Raw genomic sequence first — 19,054 nt, forward strand, 5'->3', positions numbered from 1 at the left:
TTTCCTAAGTGGGTTGTCTCTTTTTTTATTTCATCCCATTCTATTATATTTTACCCTCAATAATGTCATGCATGCCTCCATGAAATTACAGCAGTTTTGGTTCTGTTGAAAATTAAAATGCTGTTAGTTTTATTTAATAAAACGTTCAGTTCTGATCCTTGATTCTGATTGGCGGTGCCGCGTTCTCAGCAGTCTTACCTGATTTGTAACTGCTGACCACATAAAAAAGCCTAATTATCAGTGTGCCACTGTTGTTGTGTCTGTGTTGCTATACGGTACGCATTAAGGCTGCAAGATAAATCATATTTCGATCGTGATATCTAGATGTAGGCCCCGAGATTCATTATTAGAAATCGTTGCGATATCAAGGGACCAAGCACAACCGTCTGTTATTATCTTTACTTGACAGTGTTTAGTTTGCGAGCGGACTCTCTCAAATCTCATATAAAGATACAACATTCCCTTACACAACCATTTTTCTAAAGTTGCGCTGCCCTCGTTGTTGTCACGAATGAGGTTCCTGAGGTTCTCCTATTATCTGCCTTTCTGTGAATTACCCTTGGACTGCCTTTACCGTTCATGTCTGTTTGCTGCCTGTCTCTGGACTCTGATCCCTGGTTACTGGAATACTCGATTGTTTGCCGCCTGCCTCGACTTACGCCTGCCACTGGATTCACGATTGTCTGCTGCCTGCCCCAACCTATGCCTGCCATTGCATTACGAACTGTCTTGCCTTTGATATTGTGTTTGCTGGTGATTGACTCTGCTTGTACGACCTTGGTTTCAATAAAGCTGCTCATGGATCCTCAAGATGCAAGTGCTTCATTACATAAGACTTCGCCAACCCACGATCCAGCAGCTATGGAACAGATTTCTTCAGAATTATCCGTCCAGGGAAACCAACTCGCTATTCATCAACATCAGCTGACTCATCTAACCACACTAACGGAGGAACTTGTCAGGACACTTCAAACGCTGAGACTAACTCCAGCAAACCCAGTACCCGTTCAATCACAGGAAGTTAATCAGACACTATCTCAAGTGCTGCCATCGGTCAACCCTCGCCTGGCTTTGCCTGATAAATTTGACGGCGACACAAGTAAATGTAAGGGATTTTTATTACAGTGCTCTTTGTTTCTCAACCAACAACCAGCGATGTATCCATCACACTCTAGTAAGATTTCACTAGTCTGTTCACTTCTCAAGGGCAAGGCTCTGGAATGGGTGACTGCGGTCTGGAGGGATGATGGTACAGCTTTTCCTACATTTGATAACTTTTTGCTGCGGTTCAGAGAGATATTTGAACATTCTGAAGGAGGCAAGGGTGCAGATGACCGGCTACTTGAGTTATGCCAGGGAAAGAACACAGCTGCTGAGTATGCTTTAACTTTTCGCACGTTGGCAGCTCAAACCGACTGGGTGGAGAGCACTTTAAAACTACTTTTTCGGAAAGGGCTTAGTCTGGAACTTCAAGCTGAACTAGCCTGCAGAGACAAGGGAAGAACACTTAGTCAGTTCATTGAACTTGCAATACAGATTGACAATCTCATTCGTTCACGTCGTCCGATTCCAACGACGACATCTAGTACTTTCAGCCCTCTTTCTACACCTCGAGCAGAACCTATGCAGCTTGGTTACACTCACCTAACTCCTGAAGAACGAAATCGCCGACTACGTTTGCATCTGTGTCTTTACTGTGGTCAGGAGGGTCATCTGATAGCAACATGTCCAACAAGACCATTTCAACGTAAAACATCATCGGTGAGTCCGTGCATGCAATTGCATCATTCTAACTCTTGTATGAAAGTGTCTGTAATGTTGAAAGTAGAGAGCAGAGAGATCGTCTCATCAGCCTTAATTGATTCTGGGGCAGCAGGAAATTTCATATCACAAGAATTTGTTCAACAACATCAACTTCCAGTAACTGGTTGTACTTCTCATTTGTCAGTGGAGGCGCTAGATGGACGCCCACTCTGAGATGGAAGGATTGTGCATGTCACCATCAATTTACAACTGGTAACCGAGACTACGCACTCTGAGACTATACAGTTCTACGTCATCACATCTACTCACAACCACATTGTTCTTGGTTTACCTTTGTTACGTCAACATAACCCGCTCATCTCATGGAAGGAATGTCGAATCATGCAATGGGATCCTATGTGTCACTCCAAGTGCATCACAACCACTTCGTCACTTCCCGTTCAGTCTGCCACAGTAAAGGTTGAATCTACAGCACCCCTATTACTACCTGCAGAATATGCTGATCTCGTGGAGGCCTTCAATAAGTCCAAAGCCTCTGAACTTCCTCCTCATCGACCAGTAGACTGTGCCATAGACCTAGTCCCGCACTCAACAACTCCCAAAGGTCGAATCTTTCCCCTCTCACAACCAGAATCCGAAGCTATGGAGAGTTACATCAAGGAAGAACTCTCAAAAGGATTTATTCGACAATCTACATCTCCAGCATCTGCAAGTTTCTTCATAGTCAAGAAAAAGGATGGTGGATTGCGGCCATGTATTGATTACAGATCTCTCAATGACATCACAGTTAAATTTCGTTACCCTTTACCTCTAGTACCTCCAGCCTTAGAACAACTCCGGCAAGCCAAATTTTTTTCCAAGTTAGACCTTCGAAACGCTTATAATCTTATTCGGATCAAAGAAGGAGATGAGTGGAAGACTGCCTTTTCTACTAGTATGGGACATTATGAATACCTGGTCATGCCCCCTCAGTATTTCAGTCATTCATTAATGATGTCTTCCGTGATGTTCTCAACCGCTTTGTGATTGTATACATCGATGACATTCTCATCTTCTCCAACTCATACCAAGAACACATCCAACATGTTCGGAAGGTCTTGCAACGACTCATTGAACATCAATTATATGCAAAAGTTGAGAAGTGCGAGTTTCACCAGACCTCCACGTCATTCCTGGGTTATGTTATCAGTCAGGATGGTGTTGCCATGGATGAAAAGAAGGTCAAAGCTGTTCTCGACTGGCCACAACCCATTACTTTAAAGGAATTACAACGGTTCCTGGGATTTGCTAACTTTTATCGTCGCTTTATAAGAAACTTCAGTGCTGTGGCAGCACCACTAACGTCATTAACCAAGAGAAATTCATCCCATCTGGTATGGTCACCCACGGCCATAGAGGCATTCAAAGAACTGAAATCACGTTTCACATCCGCTCCCATCCTACATCACCCTGATCCAGAATTACCATTCATTGTGGAGGTGGATGCTTCAAACACAGGCATCGGTGCGATTCTCTCGCAACGCCATGGTTCTCCACCTAAACTTTTTCCCTGTGCTTACTTTTCACGCAAACTTACACCCGCTGAACGAAACTATGATGTTGGCAACAGAGAGTTATTGGCTATGAAATCAGCTATGGAGGAGTGGCGCCACTGGCTGGAGGGAGCAAACCATTCATTCACTGTTTTAACAGATCATAAGAATCTAGAATATTTGCGAACTGCCAAGAGATTGAACCCCAGACAGGCTAGGTGGGCACTCTTCTTCACTCGCTTTGAATTTACTGTGACCTATCACCCAGGAACTAAGAATACTAAAGCTGATGCCCTGTCACGCCAACACGATTGTCACACTTTTGACACGTCTAATGCTAATCTTCTGCCTAAATCTATAATTGTGGCCCCAATTCAATGGGATATTATGACCGAGCTGGCACAGGCCAATGCACAAGAACCCACTCCCCCTGAATGCCCCCATGACAGGACCTTTGTACCTCTGGAGCTACGTAAAAGGGTAATTCAACATGTACATTCTTCTCTCATCTCTGGTCATCCTGGAATCACTGCCACCTACCAACAACTTCAGAACAGCTTCTGGTGGTCCACCATGCGCGCTGATACCATAACATTTGTTCACGTTCACGTAATGCATTACCTGTAACACAAACAAATCCTCCAAGCAACTACCAACGGGTTTACTGCAACCATTACCCACTCCTCACCGTCCGTGGTCTCATATTGCCATTGACTTCATTACGGACCTTCCTGAATCTAACGGTAATACCACTATACTCACTGTTATTGATCGCTTCTCCAAGGCCTGCCGCCTCATTCCCCTTCCCAAACTGCCTTCTGCACTGGAAACAGCAGAGGTTATTTGTAATTCCGTCTTTCGTTTTTATGGTATCCCTGAAGACATTGTGTCAGATCTTGGTCCCCAGTTTACATCAAGAGTGTGGTCTAACTTCTTCAAACAACTTAATGTTAATGTCAGTCTCACCTCAGGTTACCACCCTCAATCTAATGGACAGACTGAACGTCTTAATCAAGAGATCACCCGTTTCCTCAGATCGTATTGTCAACAGAATCAAACGGACTGGAGTCGTTACCTTATGTGGGCAGAATACGCACAGAATTCACTTCAGAAACCCTCTACAGGACTGACGCCATTCAAATGTATACTGGGTTTTCAACCCCCGTTCTTTTCGTGGTCTGGGGATCCCACAGAGTTACCTGCTGTTAATAGCTGGCTTCAGAGAAGTGAGGAGATCTGGAATCATGCTCATACACACCTTCTTCGTGCTGTCAGGAGACAGAAAATGCAGGCCGATCGTCATCGCCGTCCCAATCCAGTATATACTCCAGGTCAATGGGTCTGGCTCTCCACTAGAGATATTCGTCTCAGGTTGCCGTGCAAGAAACTCAGTCCCAGGTATGTGGGTCCTTTCAAAATTATCAGACAAATTACACCAGTTTCTTTTCGTCTTGAATTGCCATCTAATTATCGGATCTCTCCTACGTTTCATGTCTCACTCCTGAAACCCGCTGGTGGTCCGAGAGCGGGAGAGGAGGAGCAGACTGGTGTTCGGGGTCCCCCACCCATCCTAGTGGACGGCGAGGAGGCGTATCAGGTTCACCTTCTCGATTCCAGGCGCCGGGGAAGAATCCTACAATATCTGGAGGACTGGGAGGGGTATGGGCCGGAGGAGCGTTCTTGGGTTAATGAGGTAGATATCCTTGATCCCACTCTCATTGCGGAGTTTCACAGAGCGCATCCGTCATTTGCCTACTCGCGTCAGGAGCCGCTCGCAGGGGGGGGGCTCTGTCACGAATGAGGTTCCTGCAGACTCTTCCGTTCGCCACCAGAGGGCTCCCCCCCAGAATATTGAACTTATTTGGACTTCAATTCCCACATGCCTTTTGCTGATTACTTGCACACCTGAACTTCATTGTGGGAGCTATTTAAGTCATGTACACTCCTTGGATCTTTGCGAAGTCTTGTTTTGCCCCGGTTAACATTTCTGAGCTATCTCCTATTATCTGCCTTTCTGTGAATTACCCTTGGACTGCCTTTACCGTTCGTGTCTGTTTGCTGCCTGTCTCTGGACTCTGATCCCTGGTTACTGGAAAACTCGATTGTTTGCCGCCTGCCTCGACTTACGCCTGCCACTGGATTCACGATTGTCTGCTGCCTGCCCCGACCTATGCCTGCCATTGGATTACGAACTGTCTTGCCTTTGATATTGTGTTTGCTGGTGATTGACTCTGCTTGTACGACCTTGGTTTCAATAAAGCTGCTCATGGATCCTCAAGATGCAAGTGCTTCATTACAGTTCTATGCAACATGCCAACTGGAAATAGAGTAAAACACAGCATTAAATATTTTGTCTGGTGCCAACACAGACTTATAGTCAAGTAGAACTACTGAACTGTATTTGAGCTCGACTGTTCATTTCATTGACAGCAATGAAAAGCAAGCTTTTGCAAACTTTGTTTTTCTCACAATACCATACAGGAGAGTTTATTTCAGCTGGCCTCAAAGAAGCGATCTCTGCATGGGGTTGCATTACAATGGACAACGTGGCAAAATTTGATTAGGGCAGCATTTGTGAATAACAAGTCGAGGTTACAATGCTTTGGTCATAGACTGCATTTATCTATCGTTGTTGCCTTAAGTTGTGTTCACCTTTTTCCTGATATAGTGTAACTATTTGACAATTTATAAATGCACTTTTTCTGATATTACAGTGACACCCAGAGTCATGCAGTATAATCATCTTATTTGTTTTCAAAAATGCCTCTGATGGGGCTATATCCCCAGCAAGGCCCCAAACCACATCCAGGACCCCGCAGCATCGCCACTGTGAAAGGACAAATCCCTGCACCTAGTAGTTGAGTTTACAGATGCACTATTTGACGAGCCTGGTCAAGAGCAATAAAGTCTACAATCCTGGAGTACCTACATGAAAAATCCAGCGACCCACATGTCCAGGCTCTGTTGGATATGGCATCAACTGTGGATCCACCGTTTAAAATGAGCTGCATTGCTGAAGACAACCAAACATCAATACAAGCCAAAATGAAAGCTGAGATGCAGACTGTGGCAATGACGGTAACAAAAAGAGCTGCAATGTGATTTATATAGTGATTTGAGACTACTTAAAATTTGTTCTTAATGCCTTTTTATGTGTTCAGGTGCCACCCGAGAACCACAACTAGAAAACACTGAGGAGGATGCTGAAGCTGGACGCGCTCCAATGAAAAAGATGACATTCGGAAGCTAATTCAAGAAACTCATGTAGCTGTGAGCTGCAGTCTTACGTACAGTCATGCAATCTGGATAGTGAGGGGACCCAATAAGATGGCGGAACGAACATGAAATGATCTACACAACGCTTTCAAAACTGGCAAAGAAATACTTGTGCATACTCTCCTTCAGAGAGGGCTTTTAGGACAGATGGAGTTGCTTGCGGTTTTCCCTGAAGACTGACCAAGTTGACAGGCTTGTGTTTTTAGCCAAAAATCTATAAACATATGCATACAGTTGAAAGAAAAACTATGTGAACCCTTTGGGCTTACTTGGATTTCTTCATAAATTGGTCATAAAATGTGTTCTGATCTTCATCTAAGTCACATCAATAGAGAAACACAGTCTGCTTAAACTAATACCGCACAACCATTATACGTTTTCATGTTTTTATTGAACACAACATGTAAACATTCATGGTGCAGGGTGGAAAAAGTATGTGAACCTTTGGGTTTAATAACTGGTTGACCCTCCTTTGGCAGCAGTAACCTCAACCAAACGTTTCCTATAGTTGCAGATCAGACCTGCAAAACGGTCAGGAGAAATTTTGGACCATTCCTCTTTACAAAAGTGTTTCAGTTCAGCAATATTCTTGGGATGTCTGGTGTGAATCGCTCTCTTGAGGTCATGCCACAGCATCTCAATCGGGTTGAGGTCAGGACTCTGACTGGGCCACTCCAGAAGGCGTATTTTCTTCTGTTGAAGCCATTCTGTTGTTGATTTACTTCTATGCTTTGGGTCGTTGTCCTGTTGCATCGTCCATCCTCTGTTAAGCTTCAGTTGGCGGACCGATGGTCTTAAGTTTTCCTGCAAAATGTCTTGATAAACTTTGGAATTCATTTTTCCATCGATGACAGTAATCCGTCTAGGCCCTGAGGCAGCAAAGCAGCCCAAACCATGATGCCCCCTCCACCATATTTCACAGTTGGGATGAGGTTTTGATGTTGGTGTGCTGTGCCTTTTGTTCTCCACACATAGCGTTGTGTGTTCTTTCCAAACAACTCAATTTTGGTTTCATCTGTCCACAGAATGTTTTGCCAGTAGTGCTGTGGAACATCCAGGTGCTCTTTTGCAAACTTCAAACGTGCTGCAATGTTTTTTTTTGGACTGCAGTGGCTTCCTCCGTGGTGTCCTCCCATGAAGTCCATTCTTGTTTAATGTTTTCCTTATTGTAGATTTGTCAACAAAAATGTTAGCATGTGCCAGAGATTTCTGTAAGTGTTTAGCTGACACTCTAGGATTCTTCTTCACCTCATTGAGCATTCTGCGCTGTGCTCTTGCAGTCATCTTTACAGGACGACCACGCCTAGGTAGTGTAGCAACAGTGCTGAACTTTCTCCATTTGTAGACAATCTGTCTTACCGTGGACACATGGACATCAAGGCTTTTAGATATACTTTTGTAGCCCTTTCCAGCTTTATGCAAGTCAACAATTCTTGATCGTAGGTCTTCTGAGAGCTCTTTTGTGCGAGGCATGGTTCACATCAGACAACGCTTCTTCAGAACAGCAAACTCAAAACTGGTGTGTGTTTTTTATTGGACAGGTCAGCTTTAATCAACACATCCAATCTCATCACATTGATTGGACCCCAGGTTGGCTGACTCCTGGCTCCAATTAGCTCTTGGAGAAGTCATTAGCCTAGGGTTTCACATACTTTTTCCACCCTGCACTATGAATGTTTACATGTTGTGTTCAATAAAGACATGAAAACATGAAATAATGTTGGTGCGGTATTAGTTTAAGCAGACTGTGTTTCTCTATTGTTGTGACTTAGATGAAGATCAGAACACATTTTATGACCAATTTATGAAAAAATCCAAGTAAGCCCAAAGGGTTCACATACTTTTTCTTTCAACTGTAAATGCGTACCATTAGTCATACCATATCACACACAGTTTTATTCTAATTTGACTTTGCTATTACTATTTGACATGTAAAAGAGACAAAGTTTTTACCAGAGTTAAAAAAAAACATTGTCAGAAACCTCAAAATAATAACTTAAAGTATTCATGATCTGACACTTCTGTTTATAGCGTAATGTTTTATGGCTGTTAAGTGCAAAAAAAAGTTCTTAACTACAAGAATAATCCTCATTATTAATCAACATTACATGTTTGAGCAAAAGCATTGTGATTTTCTTGTAATGCTGCCACCTTACTACGCATAGAGAAGAACCATTTTATAAGTGCATGAAGACTTGCGAAACATTGGGTCTCAAGTGTTTTTTATAAACTCTAGGCTGGTTTACTTCACTTCGCGTCTGTAAATATCTGTGGGCACTGATTCCGGTCTGCCCATTTGGTCTCTAGAGCATGTATAGAATATATTTTAAGAATCAAAACCTCTCTCCGCTAATGCATGTCTGAATTCTTGCTGACCGTGTAGCCTCATCCACCAATATCTCAGCATTCCTGTCAACCGTCCCCTTTTTTTCAGCTATAATCCTGTTTAAATATGTTCCTGTATTTCTTCTGTATTTTATTCTTCCTATAAAAAATCCTGCAGGGGGCGTATTTTATATATTAATTGTACATAAAAAATATGCTTAGAAATTATGGCTCTCTATTTATGTGTTCTGTTAGGTTAGCGCATCCACTTGTATGAAACATGACTGCCTCCTACTGGTTATGTGTTTCATGTCCCAGAGAACTCCATGAGGTGTCAAAAGAAATAGCAGAATCTTTTCCCTGTGAAACACATTCTTAATGACCAGCTTAATGAATTCCTTTCCTGCCTTGTTAACTCTAATTATGTAGCATCTAAAGACATTTATTTTTGATGAAGCAAACTGTACTGCTGTGTACTTCAGCCACAGGTAGCACTGTAAGCATGTAGAGTGTTGGTACCAAACTTCACAAGCATGATCAGATGGTACATGCGCAGTTCCCTTTCTGTCAGTCTCTTGACGCTGTGTTGAGCCGACAGATGGGGTTCACCCTTGAGAACCAATCAACTCTGACTACTATAGAAGAGGCCAATGAAATTTGGCAAATTAAACTTGCATGCCGGTCTCCGCCCCCGGATATCCGGTATTAAAGGGAGAAGGCATGCAGCATTCATTTACCTTTGGTCCTTCAGAGCCATCGCTCATGATGAGTCCTGAACACGATAGTCCTGAACACGATAGCAGCATCGGAGGAAGACTTGCTGGAATCCGGCCCTGAAGACTATGAGCTCCTCCCCAAGAGGGATCGAGCTCAGGAGGAAGCTGAAGTTGAGATGTCAGCCATGCTAACCCGGGTACGCCACTGCCTCTTCCGCAACGCTCGCGGTTTGAAACGTGGTTCCTGGGGTCAGAGCGCGGTGCCAAACCCCCGGTGCCATTTTTCCCGGAGGTGCATGAGGTAAGACTGTGTAAGACTTGGAGCTCTCCACTCATGGCTCGCTCCAGTCAAACCAGCTTCAGCTCCCTCACTTCCCTCGATGGTGGGGCAGGCAAAGGCTACGTCGATATCCCCGAGGTAAAACGTCCGTGGCAGACATTTGTAGAGCTGCGGGTTGCGCTACGCCCATCGCCTTCCCAAGGTTTTACGACCTTCGCGTAAACCCTGTGACAGCCCATGTGGCGACATGTAGGACTGGCATCCAGCGGAGCGTATGGCTGCGAAAAGCACCTCCCCACCCTCCAGCAGGTTGGGTCAGTGTGCTATCTACCTCTCTACTTACCCAACCACATGGTTAAGAAAAGGCATCCCATCCACCTCCCTTCTTAAGAGACGGTTCCCAGTCCTGGGAACCCATGAATTCCCCCAGGTGGACCTCCACCTCGCAGTTAACTACTCAGTCCGCACGTTCCATGCGATCTTCCCCAAGGGCGAGACCATATCTGTATCCATTGTATTCCTCCCCCTGGGTAGGAGGTGGCCTCTGCAGCGCATCCTTAATTAAGGAAGTCGCGCTCACGTGGTGTAAACCCGATCCGGACGGCCTCTCGCCAGTAGAGAGCTAGGGTCTCTTTCCGTGGAAGGTTACCGGTCAGGGCTGTTCCCATCTTTCTCCAAGAAAGCTATGGAACCCCCTGACCACCACACTGGAAGGTTACAGTTTCGCGAAAGCTTCGAGCTGACACGGCCAGGCCTGTTACCGTTGCTTCGCTAGAGATTGTGACTCGATGCAGCGTTGTGGGGTTTTCCATAGGAACCCCATCTGTCGGTTCAACCCAACGTCGAGAGACCTACCGAAAGGGAACGTCTTGGTTACGTCTGTAACCTCAGTTCCCTGATTGAGGGAACGAGACGTTGTGTCCCTTATGCCACATCACGTATCGTTCTCTGCTGTAGTCGTGAGAGGCTTTCAGGCTCTTCAGAACAAAAGGAAATGAATGCTGCAAATTTCATATAGTAGTCAGAGTAGATTGGTTCTCAAGGGCCAACCCCAACATGTGTCGGCTCGACACAACGTCTCGTTCCCTCAATCAAGGAACTGAGGTTACAGAAGTAACAGAGACGTTTCTTCACTTCAACCCCTACTGGTCTAGATATAGGAAAGCGGCTATTCATGTCCAGAATCACAAGGGTGGTCTTTGTCTCCCTTTTCCTTGGAACATATGGCAATATCCAGTGTACCTTTGGTGGCTACAATTTTTATTTGGTCATAATGTGCAGTAATTTACAATATTTACACAATTTTGAATGCTTTAACAGCACCATGATACTAATTTGGCATTTGATTTAAAACCTACTATTTCTAACTCCTCCTATTCTGTATGTCTGATATTCAAGGAGTGTTTCATGCAGCAGCTACTGACACTCCTGTCCATAATTCCAGCCGCCATTTTAATGTAGATTCTCTTGCAATCACAGATTTGTGCTCGTGGAGAATATTCCGGAAGATTTTTCCATTCCATATAAGGGTACCATTCCACTGAACGCTGGTCTTCATGAACTTTTAGACCAAGCGCGTCGATTCGTTGAGATTGTGTCACCATGGTGGGCTCTGAACTCAAGCAAGAATGAGTTTCTCATGCCTCAAGCCAAACAGGTAATGGCAAACACAGAAACATATCTATTTGTACCACTTACATAATTGTTGAATATCTGCACATTAAACACAGAATAAAACAAAGAGAGCAGATTGTTCCCCACTTACTGTCACTGCATTTAACTGAATCTTCTCCTTCTGTGATCCTCAGGGTGAGATCTTATTTCATCGACTGACACTTCTGAAGTCTAGATCAGTCAGCTTAAGGGTGGTCAGTGGAATATCAGATTCCTCAGAACTAAACGTTCTAAAAAAACATGGTAAGTATTTCACAGTGTTTGTTTCATTTCTTTGTCATAAATGATATGTTGTCTGAATTCACATCTTTGCTCACTCGTAGACTTTAAGGACTAAAGCCAAATGCTTAATTGCACAGAAATTGAATAACAGTTTGTAACAAATGCATTTAGAAAAATACATTTCTTCAAAATCTACAGGAAACACACAACTCAGATACACTAGACATTAGACACAAGTTTAAACATAAGCAGTCAGGGGAATGCTGGTTTAAAATCATATTATATTATATTATTTCCTAGTCTCGCCCCTCCATCTCGTTTGACTCCTCACGGGGTGTACCTGATCAATGATTAAGATCCTTGTAAACAAGGTTCTTTGTAAGGAAAGAAGGAGATGAGGTCGGATTGGCTGAATCAGGCTTTTATTCAGCTCTTCAACAAAACATAAAGCAAAAGTAAATAATATGTAATTTATGGCCTCCTGGCACATAAGTAATTCACGTCGCGACTCTTGTCTCTGTCTCGAACGTGTCCGCTGCTCGTCCATTCGTCTCTCCCCCTCGAACGTCTTTTGTTGGCTTTTATACTCTTCTCGCCAATCACTGGAATTACAGACAGGTGTTTACAATTTGTCTCTGACCTACTTACCTCCCGTCGATTTCCTCTCTCTCTCTCTCTAGATTCCGCTAGGCCACGCCCCCCTTGCCACATACCCCCACCGCCCGACTCAGGCCGGGGCCCCATCCGGCCTGCAGCTTCCCCCACCCCCTACTGGAGAGGAAGTCAGCCAGCACCATTTGGGTCCCCGGTCTGTGGACCACCCGGAATTTGAAGGGTTGTAATGCCAGGTACCAACGGGTGATCCGCGCGTTGGTATCTTTCATGCGGTGGAGCCATTGGAGGGGTGCGTGGTCCGAACAGAGGGTGAACTCCCGTCCCAGGAGGTAATAGCGGAGGGTAAGGACGGCCCACCGGATCGCCAAGCATTCCTTCTCAATGGTGCTGTACATCGTCTCTCTTCTCGAGAGTTTACGACTGATGTACAGCACCGGCCGCTCCGCCCCCTCCACCTCCTGAGACAGGACCGCTCCTAGCCCCCTGTCCGATGCGTCTGTCTGTACAAGAAAAGGGAGAGAGAAATCAGGAGAGTGTAATAACGGGCCACCACACAGAGCCGCCTTAACCTGGGTGAAAGCCCGCTGGCACAGCTCCGACCATTGGACGGGATCTGGTGCTTCCTTTTTAGTGTGGTCCGTCAGGGGGCTGGTGAGGGTTGAATAGTCCGGAACAAACCTTCTGTAATAACCTGCCAACCCCAGGAATAGCCTCACCTCCTTTTTGGTCTTGGGACTCGGAGAGGTTGCAATTGCTGCTGTTTTATCAATTTGGGGACGTACCTGTCCGTGACCCAAGTGGAAGCCCAGATACCTAACCTCCACTCGCCCAATTGCACACTTCTTCGGGTTAGCCGTGAGCCCTGCTCCTCTCAGCGAACCCAACACCGCACCTAGGTGCCGCATATGTCGCTGCCAGTAATTAATATAAATGACAATGTCATCCAGATAAGCAGCGGCATATGCCGCATGTGGACGTAGGATACGGTCCATGAGACGCTGAAAGGTAGCAGGGGCCCCGAATAAGCCGAACGGAAGTGTGACAAATTGGTGTAATCCGAACGGCGTCGTGAAAGCTGTTTTTTCCTTGGATAAAGGAGATAAGGGGATCTGCCAGTATCCCTTTGTCAAATCCAATGTCGAATAGGTGGCGAGCCGTACCTAGCCGATCAAGCAGTTCGTCAATCCGTGGCATTGGATATGCATCGAACTTCGACACAGCATTCACCTTGCGATAGTCCACACAGAACCGGACAGAGCCGTCGGTTTTGGGAACCAAAACTATCGGGCTGGCCCAGTCACTGTTGGACTCCTCTATTACCCCCATATCTAGCATGGCCTCTAATTCTTCCTGAACTACTTTTTTCTTGTGTTCAGGTAAACGATACGGTCGGCCACGTACAACCACCCCCGGTGTGGTCTCAATATGGTGTTCTATGAGTGTAGTGAGGCCAGGCAGAGACGAGAACACATCGGCAAAACGAGCCTGCAACCTGGCAACGTCAGAGGTCTGGGACGGCGAAAGATGATCCCCCCGGGGGCAGAGTGTTCGATTGGGTTTTCCTTCCCACCTCTGGTCCGAGATCATCCTCCCTTCCCACTACTGTCGCCAGCATCACCGTGTCCGCCTCACTCCATTTTTTAAGGAGGTTGAGGTGATATAATTGATGTGTGTCGCTTCTGTCTGATCTCACCACCTCATAATTGAGATCCCCCACTCGTCGTGTAACCACAAAGGTTCCTTGCCACTTGGCGAGTAATTTTGAGCTGGACGTTGGGAGTAATACAAGAACTTTCTCTCCCGGTGTAAATTGATGTAATCTGGTACCCTTATTATATTGCCGGCTTTGTCTGTCCTGGGCCTGTAACAAATTCTCCATAGAGAGCCGCCACAAGGTGTGGAGTTTTGTTCTCAGGTCCATTACATACTGGATTTCGTTTTTACTAGCGGTAGGTCCGTCCTCCCAAGTTTCTCTTAGTACATCCAGCACCCCACGGGGCTGACGTCCATAGAGCAACTCGAAAGGGGAAAACCCTGTGGAGGCTTGGGGGACCTCGCGCACAGCAAACAACAAGGGTTCCAGCCATTTATCCCAATTTTTGGCGTCCTCGTGAACGAACTTTCGGATCATGGTTTTTAAAGTGCGGTTAAAACTTTCGACCAGTCCGTCCGTTTGTGGGTGATAGACGCTGGGCCGAATCGTTTTCACCCCCAACAACCCGTATAGTTCGCGGATTGTCCGTGACATGAACGTCGTGCCTTGATCCGTGAGAATCTCTTTCGGGATTCCCACGCGGGAGATCAATGAGAACAGTGCATCCGCCACGCTTTTAGCGGAAATATTACGGAGCGCCACTGCCTCGGGGTATCGGGTTGCATAGTCCACAATGACCAATGCAAATCGATGCCCTCGTGCAGAACGCTCTAATGGCCCGACCAGGTCCATACCAATTCGTTCGAAGGGGACCTGGATTAAGGGAAGCGGGCACAATGGTGCTTTTGGAGTGGCCGGTGGGTTTACCAACTGACATTCACGACATGCGGCACACCATCTGCGCACATTCTCGTGGATGCCCGGCCAAAAGAAACGGGCCATTAAGCGATTCAGTGTCGCGGTGTGTCCTAAGTGCCCTGCCATCGGATTAGCATGAGCCGCCTGAAAATGCATTTCCCGGCGGCTCTTTGGAATGACCAATTGTGTTGTATTCTTCTTTGACTGAGTGTCTTGGGCCACTCGATACAACCTGTCTTTTATTATGGCAAAATATGGATAGGTAAGCGGCTGTGTTGGTTGGAGAGACTGTCCGTCAATCATGCGGACCTGCTCAAACGCATTTTTGAGTGATTCATCTCGCGACTGATCCAGGGGAAAATCATCGCAGGATGAGAGAATTCGTCTCTCAATCGTGCTTCGTTCCCCTGAATCTGTCGTTGAGGGTCCCGGCTCTGCCTCTCCAAACTGCGCAACCGCTCCCATCCGCCCATGTTTATCCCCAGAGACATCCGCACATAAATACCCTAATAACACACTAAAATCCGGCCAATTCGTCCCCAAAATTAGCGGATGTCGGAGGTGTGAGTTAACAGCTACCTCAACTGTATGCTTTTTCCCCCTAAATTTAATTACCAGGGCGACTAAGGGATAACTCACCACCTCCCCGTGCACACACCTTACCTTAACCTCGCGGCCCGTATCCAATGCCGTAGTTTGAATCACGCCTGGGTGGATCGAGGTTTGGTTGCAGCCTGAATCCACCAAGGCCTGATAAGTACCCCCCTCAATACTCACAGGTATTTGGTACCACCCAGCCTGATCGGGGGCAGTCCGCGGGGCGTCGGGGATCCGGATCATTGCTCCAATCTCCATAACCGGGCATGACCGGATGAAATGATCCGGGTCCCCGCACCGCCAACAGACCGGCCCAGGCCGACCCACTGCTCCGGTGGTCGGAAGTAGGCCAGGGGATTGGTGAGAAGAGGAGGGTGTAGACAACCGGGAGAGCTCTCTCCCGCTGGTCATTCCCCCACGCTGGAGGTTGGCCCCGAAGTTAGGCAAGAATCGGGGCGATGGGCTGCCTCGATCCTGGGCAGCTGTCTGCGGTACCAGACGGGACCTGGGAGAGGAAACAGAAAGGGAAGGGGGAAGAACCGTTACCTTGGATCCTCCGACCCCACAGCACGACGCCATGTGATCCTCCGCCAACTGGATGGCCTGGGTCAGCGATGTCGGCCGGTGACAGGGGACCCACTGAGCAGTTCCTGCGGGCAGTCTTCCCACAAACTGTTCCAGCGTCACGTTCTCCACCGTATTGTCGACATCACTGTCCTTGTCAACTAGCCATTTGCGGCAGGCGTCCCGGAGCTGTTGGGCAAACACGAAGGGGTGACCACCGTCCCCAAATTCCAGCGACCGGAAACGCAATCGCTGCTGCTCCGGGGTTCGTCCAACCCGCTGGAGGACTGCCTTTCGAAGGTCCGCATAATCCAGGAGATTCTGGACTGGCAGCTGTTGAGCCGCGAGTTGGGCCTCTCCCGACAACAATGGAATAAGTCGGGCCGCCCAACTGGTACGGGGCCAGCCAGATACCTCTGCGGACCTTTCAAAAAGGTCCAAAAAAGCCTCCGGGTCGTCTTGGGGCCCCATTTTATGGAGCAGCACGGAGTCTGAGGGCCGGTAGCCACTGGTATCTCCCCTCGAGCAAGCCAGCCCCGGAACAACTCGCGGTCATCCGTCTGTGCCTGGAAGAGCCTCTGAAACCTCTTTTCCTGCTCTCCCTGTAGCGACAGCAGAGCCTGATGTTGCTCTTGGTGGAGACCCGCGAGTGCCTGGATCACTTCCGCAAATGGCGAGGTTGGCGGGTTCTGCATAGCGGCGGCTTTCTCCTTCAATCCGGGTTACGGCACCAGTGTAAACAAGGTTCTTTGTAAGGAAAGAAGGAGATGAGGTCGGATTGGCTGAATCAGGCTTTTATTCAGCTCTTCAACAAAACATAAAGCAAAAGTAAATAATATGTAATTTATGGCCTCCTGGCACATAAGTAATTCACGTCGCGACTCTTGTCTCTGTCTCGAACGTGTCTGCTGCTCGTCCATTCGTCTCTCCCCCTCGAACGTCTTTTGTTGGCTTTTATACTCAACTCAACTCAACTCAACTTTATTTATATAGCGCTTTTTACAATTTTCATTGTTACAAAGCAGCTGTACATGAGACACATTTAATACAAGTATGAATTCTAAAGCAGCCCCCCCGGCCAGGCAGATAGTGCAAAACAATATGCAAACGGTGGTGAGGAACCCAAAACTCCCATCGAGAAAAAAAACCTCAGGGGAACCCAGGCCCAACCAGGGGATTCCAGTTCCCCTCTGGCAAAAGCTGCTGCCTCTGCACAAGCTCATCAGTGCTTGCACAACAAGGCTTAATAAAAATATAAAAATTAAAGATTATCATTAACAATCTAATAGCATTTGAAATGTTGTAGAAAAAAACAAAGTTGTCGCGTCCTTTATCCAGCTCTATCCTCTTAGCACTTGTCAGGTCACCGCTTCCCATTCTCAGCTCTGCCATCAGGTCTGGGCATGAACTGCATCCTGCGGTAACCTTGGAACAAAGAGACAAGACTGGCTGAGAGTAGAGTACTGTTCTGCACTCTTTGATGCAACAAGTACATCATTTGTTGTTGGATGTGTTCCTGGTTCCGGTTGATCTAAATAATGCAGCCTAAATCCTCTGAGGATTAATATTATGGAGGTGTAGTGTATGCAAGATTAAAAAGATGAGTCTTTAGTCTAGATTTAAACTGACAGAGTGTGTCTGCCTCCCGGACCGTGCAGGGAAGAATATTCCAAAGTTTAGGCGCTAGATAAGAAAAGGATCTACCACCTGCACTTGATTTTGAAATTCTAGGTATTACCAACTGACAGGACCCCTTAGAGCGTAATGTACGTGGTGGTCTGTACTCTTCTCGCCAATCACTGGAATTACAGACAGGTGTTTACAATTTGTCTCTGACCTACTTACCTCCCGTCGATTTCCTCTCTCTCTCTCTCTAGATTCCGCTAGGCCACGCCCCCCTTGCCACAATCCTATTGGATGTTGTGAGGACTCTCCCTGTCGATGTCTAAACTTGTTCCCTAATTCCCTTTCCTCAGTCTCATGACTGCTCTTGCTCGACTGCTGGCATGGTCAACCCGCCCGATGCCATGAGCATCACAGCCAAAGCTCCCATATGACCAGGGGTCCCAAAATGAAGGGGGCAAGGGACCACTTAAAGGGAAAACAATTTTCCAAGGACCACCTCAAAATTGTAACAGTTATCAAGCATACTGTATGTTTACCCCCATTTGCCCTGAAGGCTTTCCTGTGGCTCAGCAGTTAGACCATGCCGCTGACATTGCCAAGATCATGTGTTCGATCACAGGAAGGCACATGCTCAGAAACACATGTTTAGTATAATGCAATTTAAGTCACTTTAAATAAAAGTGTCTGCCAAATGCATAAATGTAAATGTCATATAGAAGTAAGTATATTCCTTTTTTTCAAACTAGATACTAATATACATTTTCAACATTTTTTTTTCTTATTGATTGACATTGAGACATACAGCCTTAAGATCTACTGTTCACTTACATTACACATATCATCATCAACGCACACATAAGAGTTGCCTATGTTGTAGAGAATCAATCTTATCTGTGCTGGATGAAATTGGACTCTATTTTAATGATCTAAGCCCTTGGTTTTTATTATGTTTTTTTGCTTATACACACACAGAGGGACACGCATCAGCAGCGCATATTACTAATGGGCTCTGTTAAAATAAAAAAACAAATACTGCCCCATTGACTTTAGACCCGGTTTCAGTTGGTCAGTGGTGCAGTATATTTCAGGAGCCTTAAAATAGCAACACGCCAACAATGCACCTGAACAAACCTAATTTTCAGACCAACATGGCCATGGGCATACAAGTGGGTGCAAATGCATGACTTGAAAATTGAACTGCAAAACTAGGGCTGAAACTAGCAAAAAGCACTTGCTTGGTGCCACATAAAAGCTTCATATAAAATACAAGAAATTGTCCCATACCTTGCATAATCATTTCATTGTAAAGGTATCACATTGTCATTTTTATTTGGTGCATCAACTGTCAAAC

At 46.2% G+C, this 19,054-nt stretch overlaps 1 protein-coding gene across 1 annotated transcript in view; it reads left to right on the top strand.

Moving 5' to 3' along the window:
• LOC130431265 (inactive phospholipase D5) overlaps nucleotides 1–19,054 on the top strand; it is an 84,354-nt gene that overhangs the window by 50,175 nt on the left and 15,125 nt on the right. The window contains exons 3-4 of the mRNA XM_056760197.1: nucleotides 11,373–11,550; nucleotides 11,702–11,810. Coding sequence (XP_056616175.1) covers nucleotides 11,373–11,550; nucleotides 11,702–11,810 — 287 coding nt within the window. The remainder of the gene's footprint in view (nucleotides 1–11,372; nucleotides 11,551–11,701; nucleotides 11,811–19,054) is intronic.

This window comes from Triplophysa dalaica, chromosome 11 (assembly GCF_015846415.1).
Source record: "Triplophysa dalaica isolate WHDGS20190420 chromosome 11, ASM1584641v1, whole genome shotgun sequence".
NCBI classification, from domain to species: Eukaryota; Metazoa; Chordata; class Actinopteri; order Cypriniformes; family Nemacheilidae; genus Triplophysa; species Triplophysa dalaica.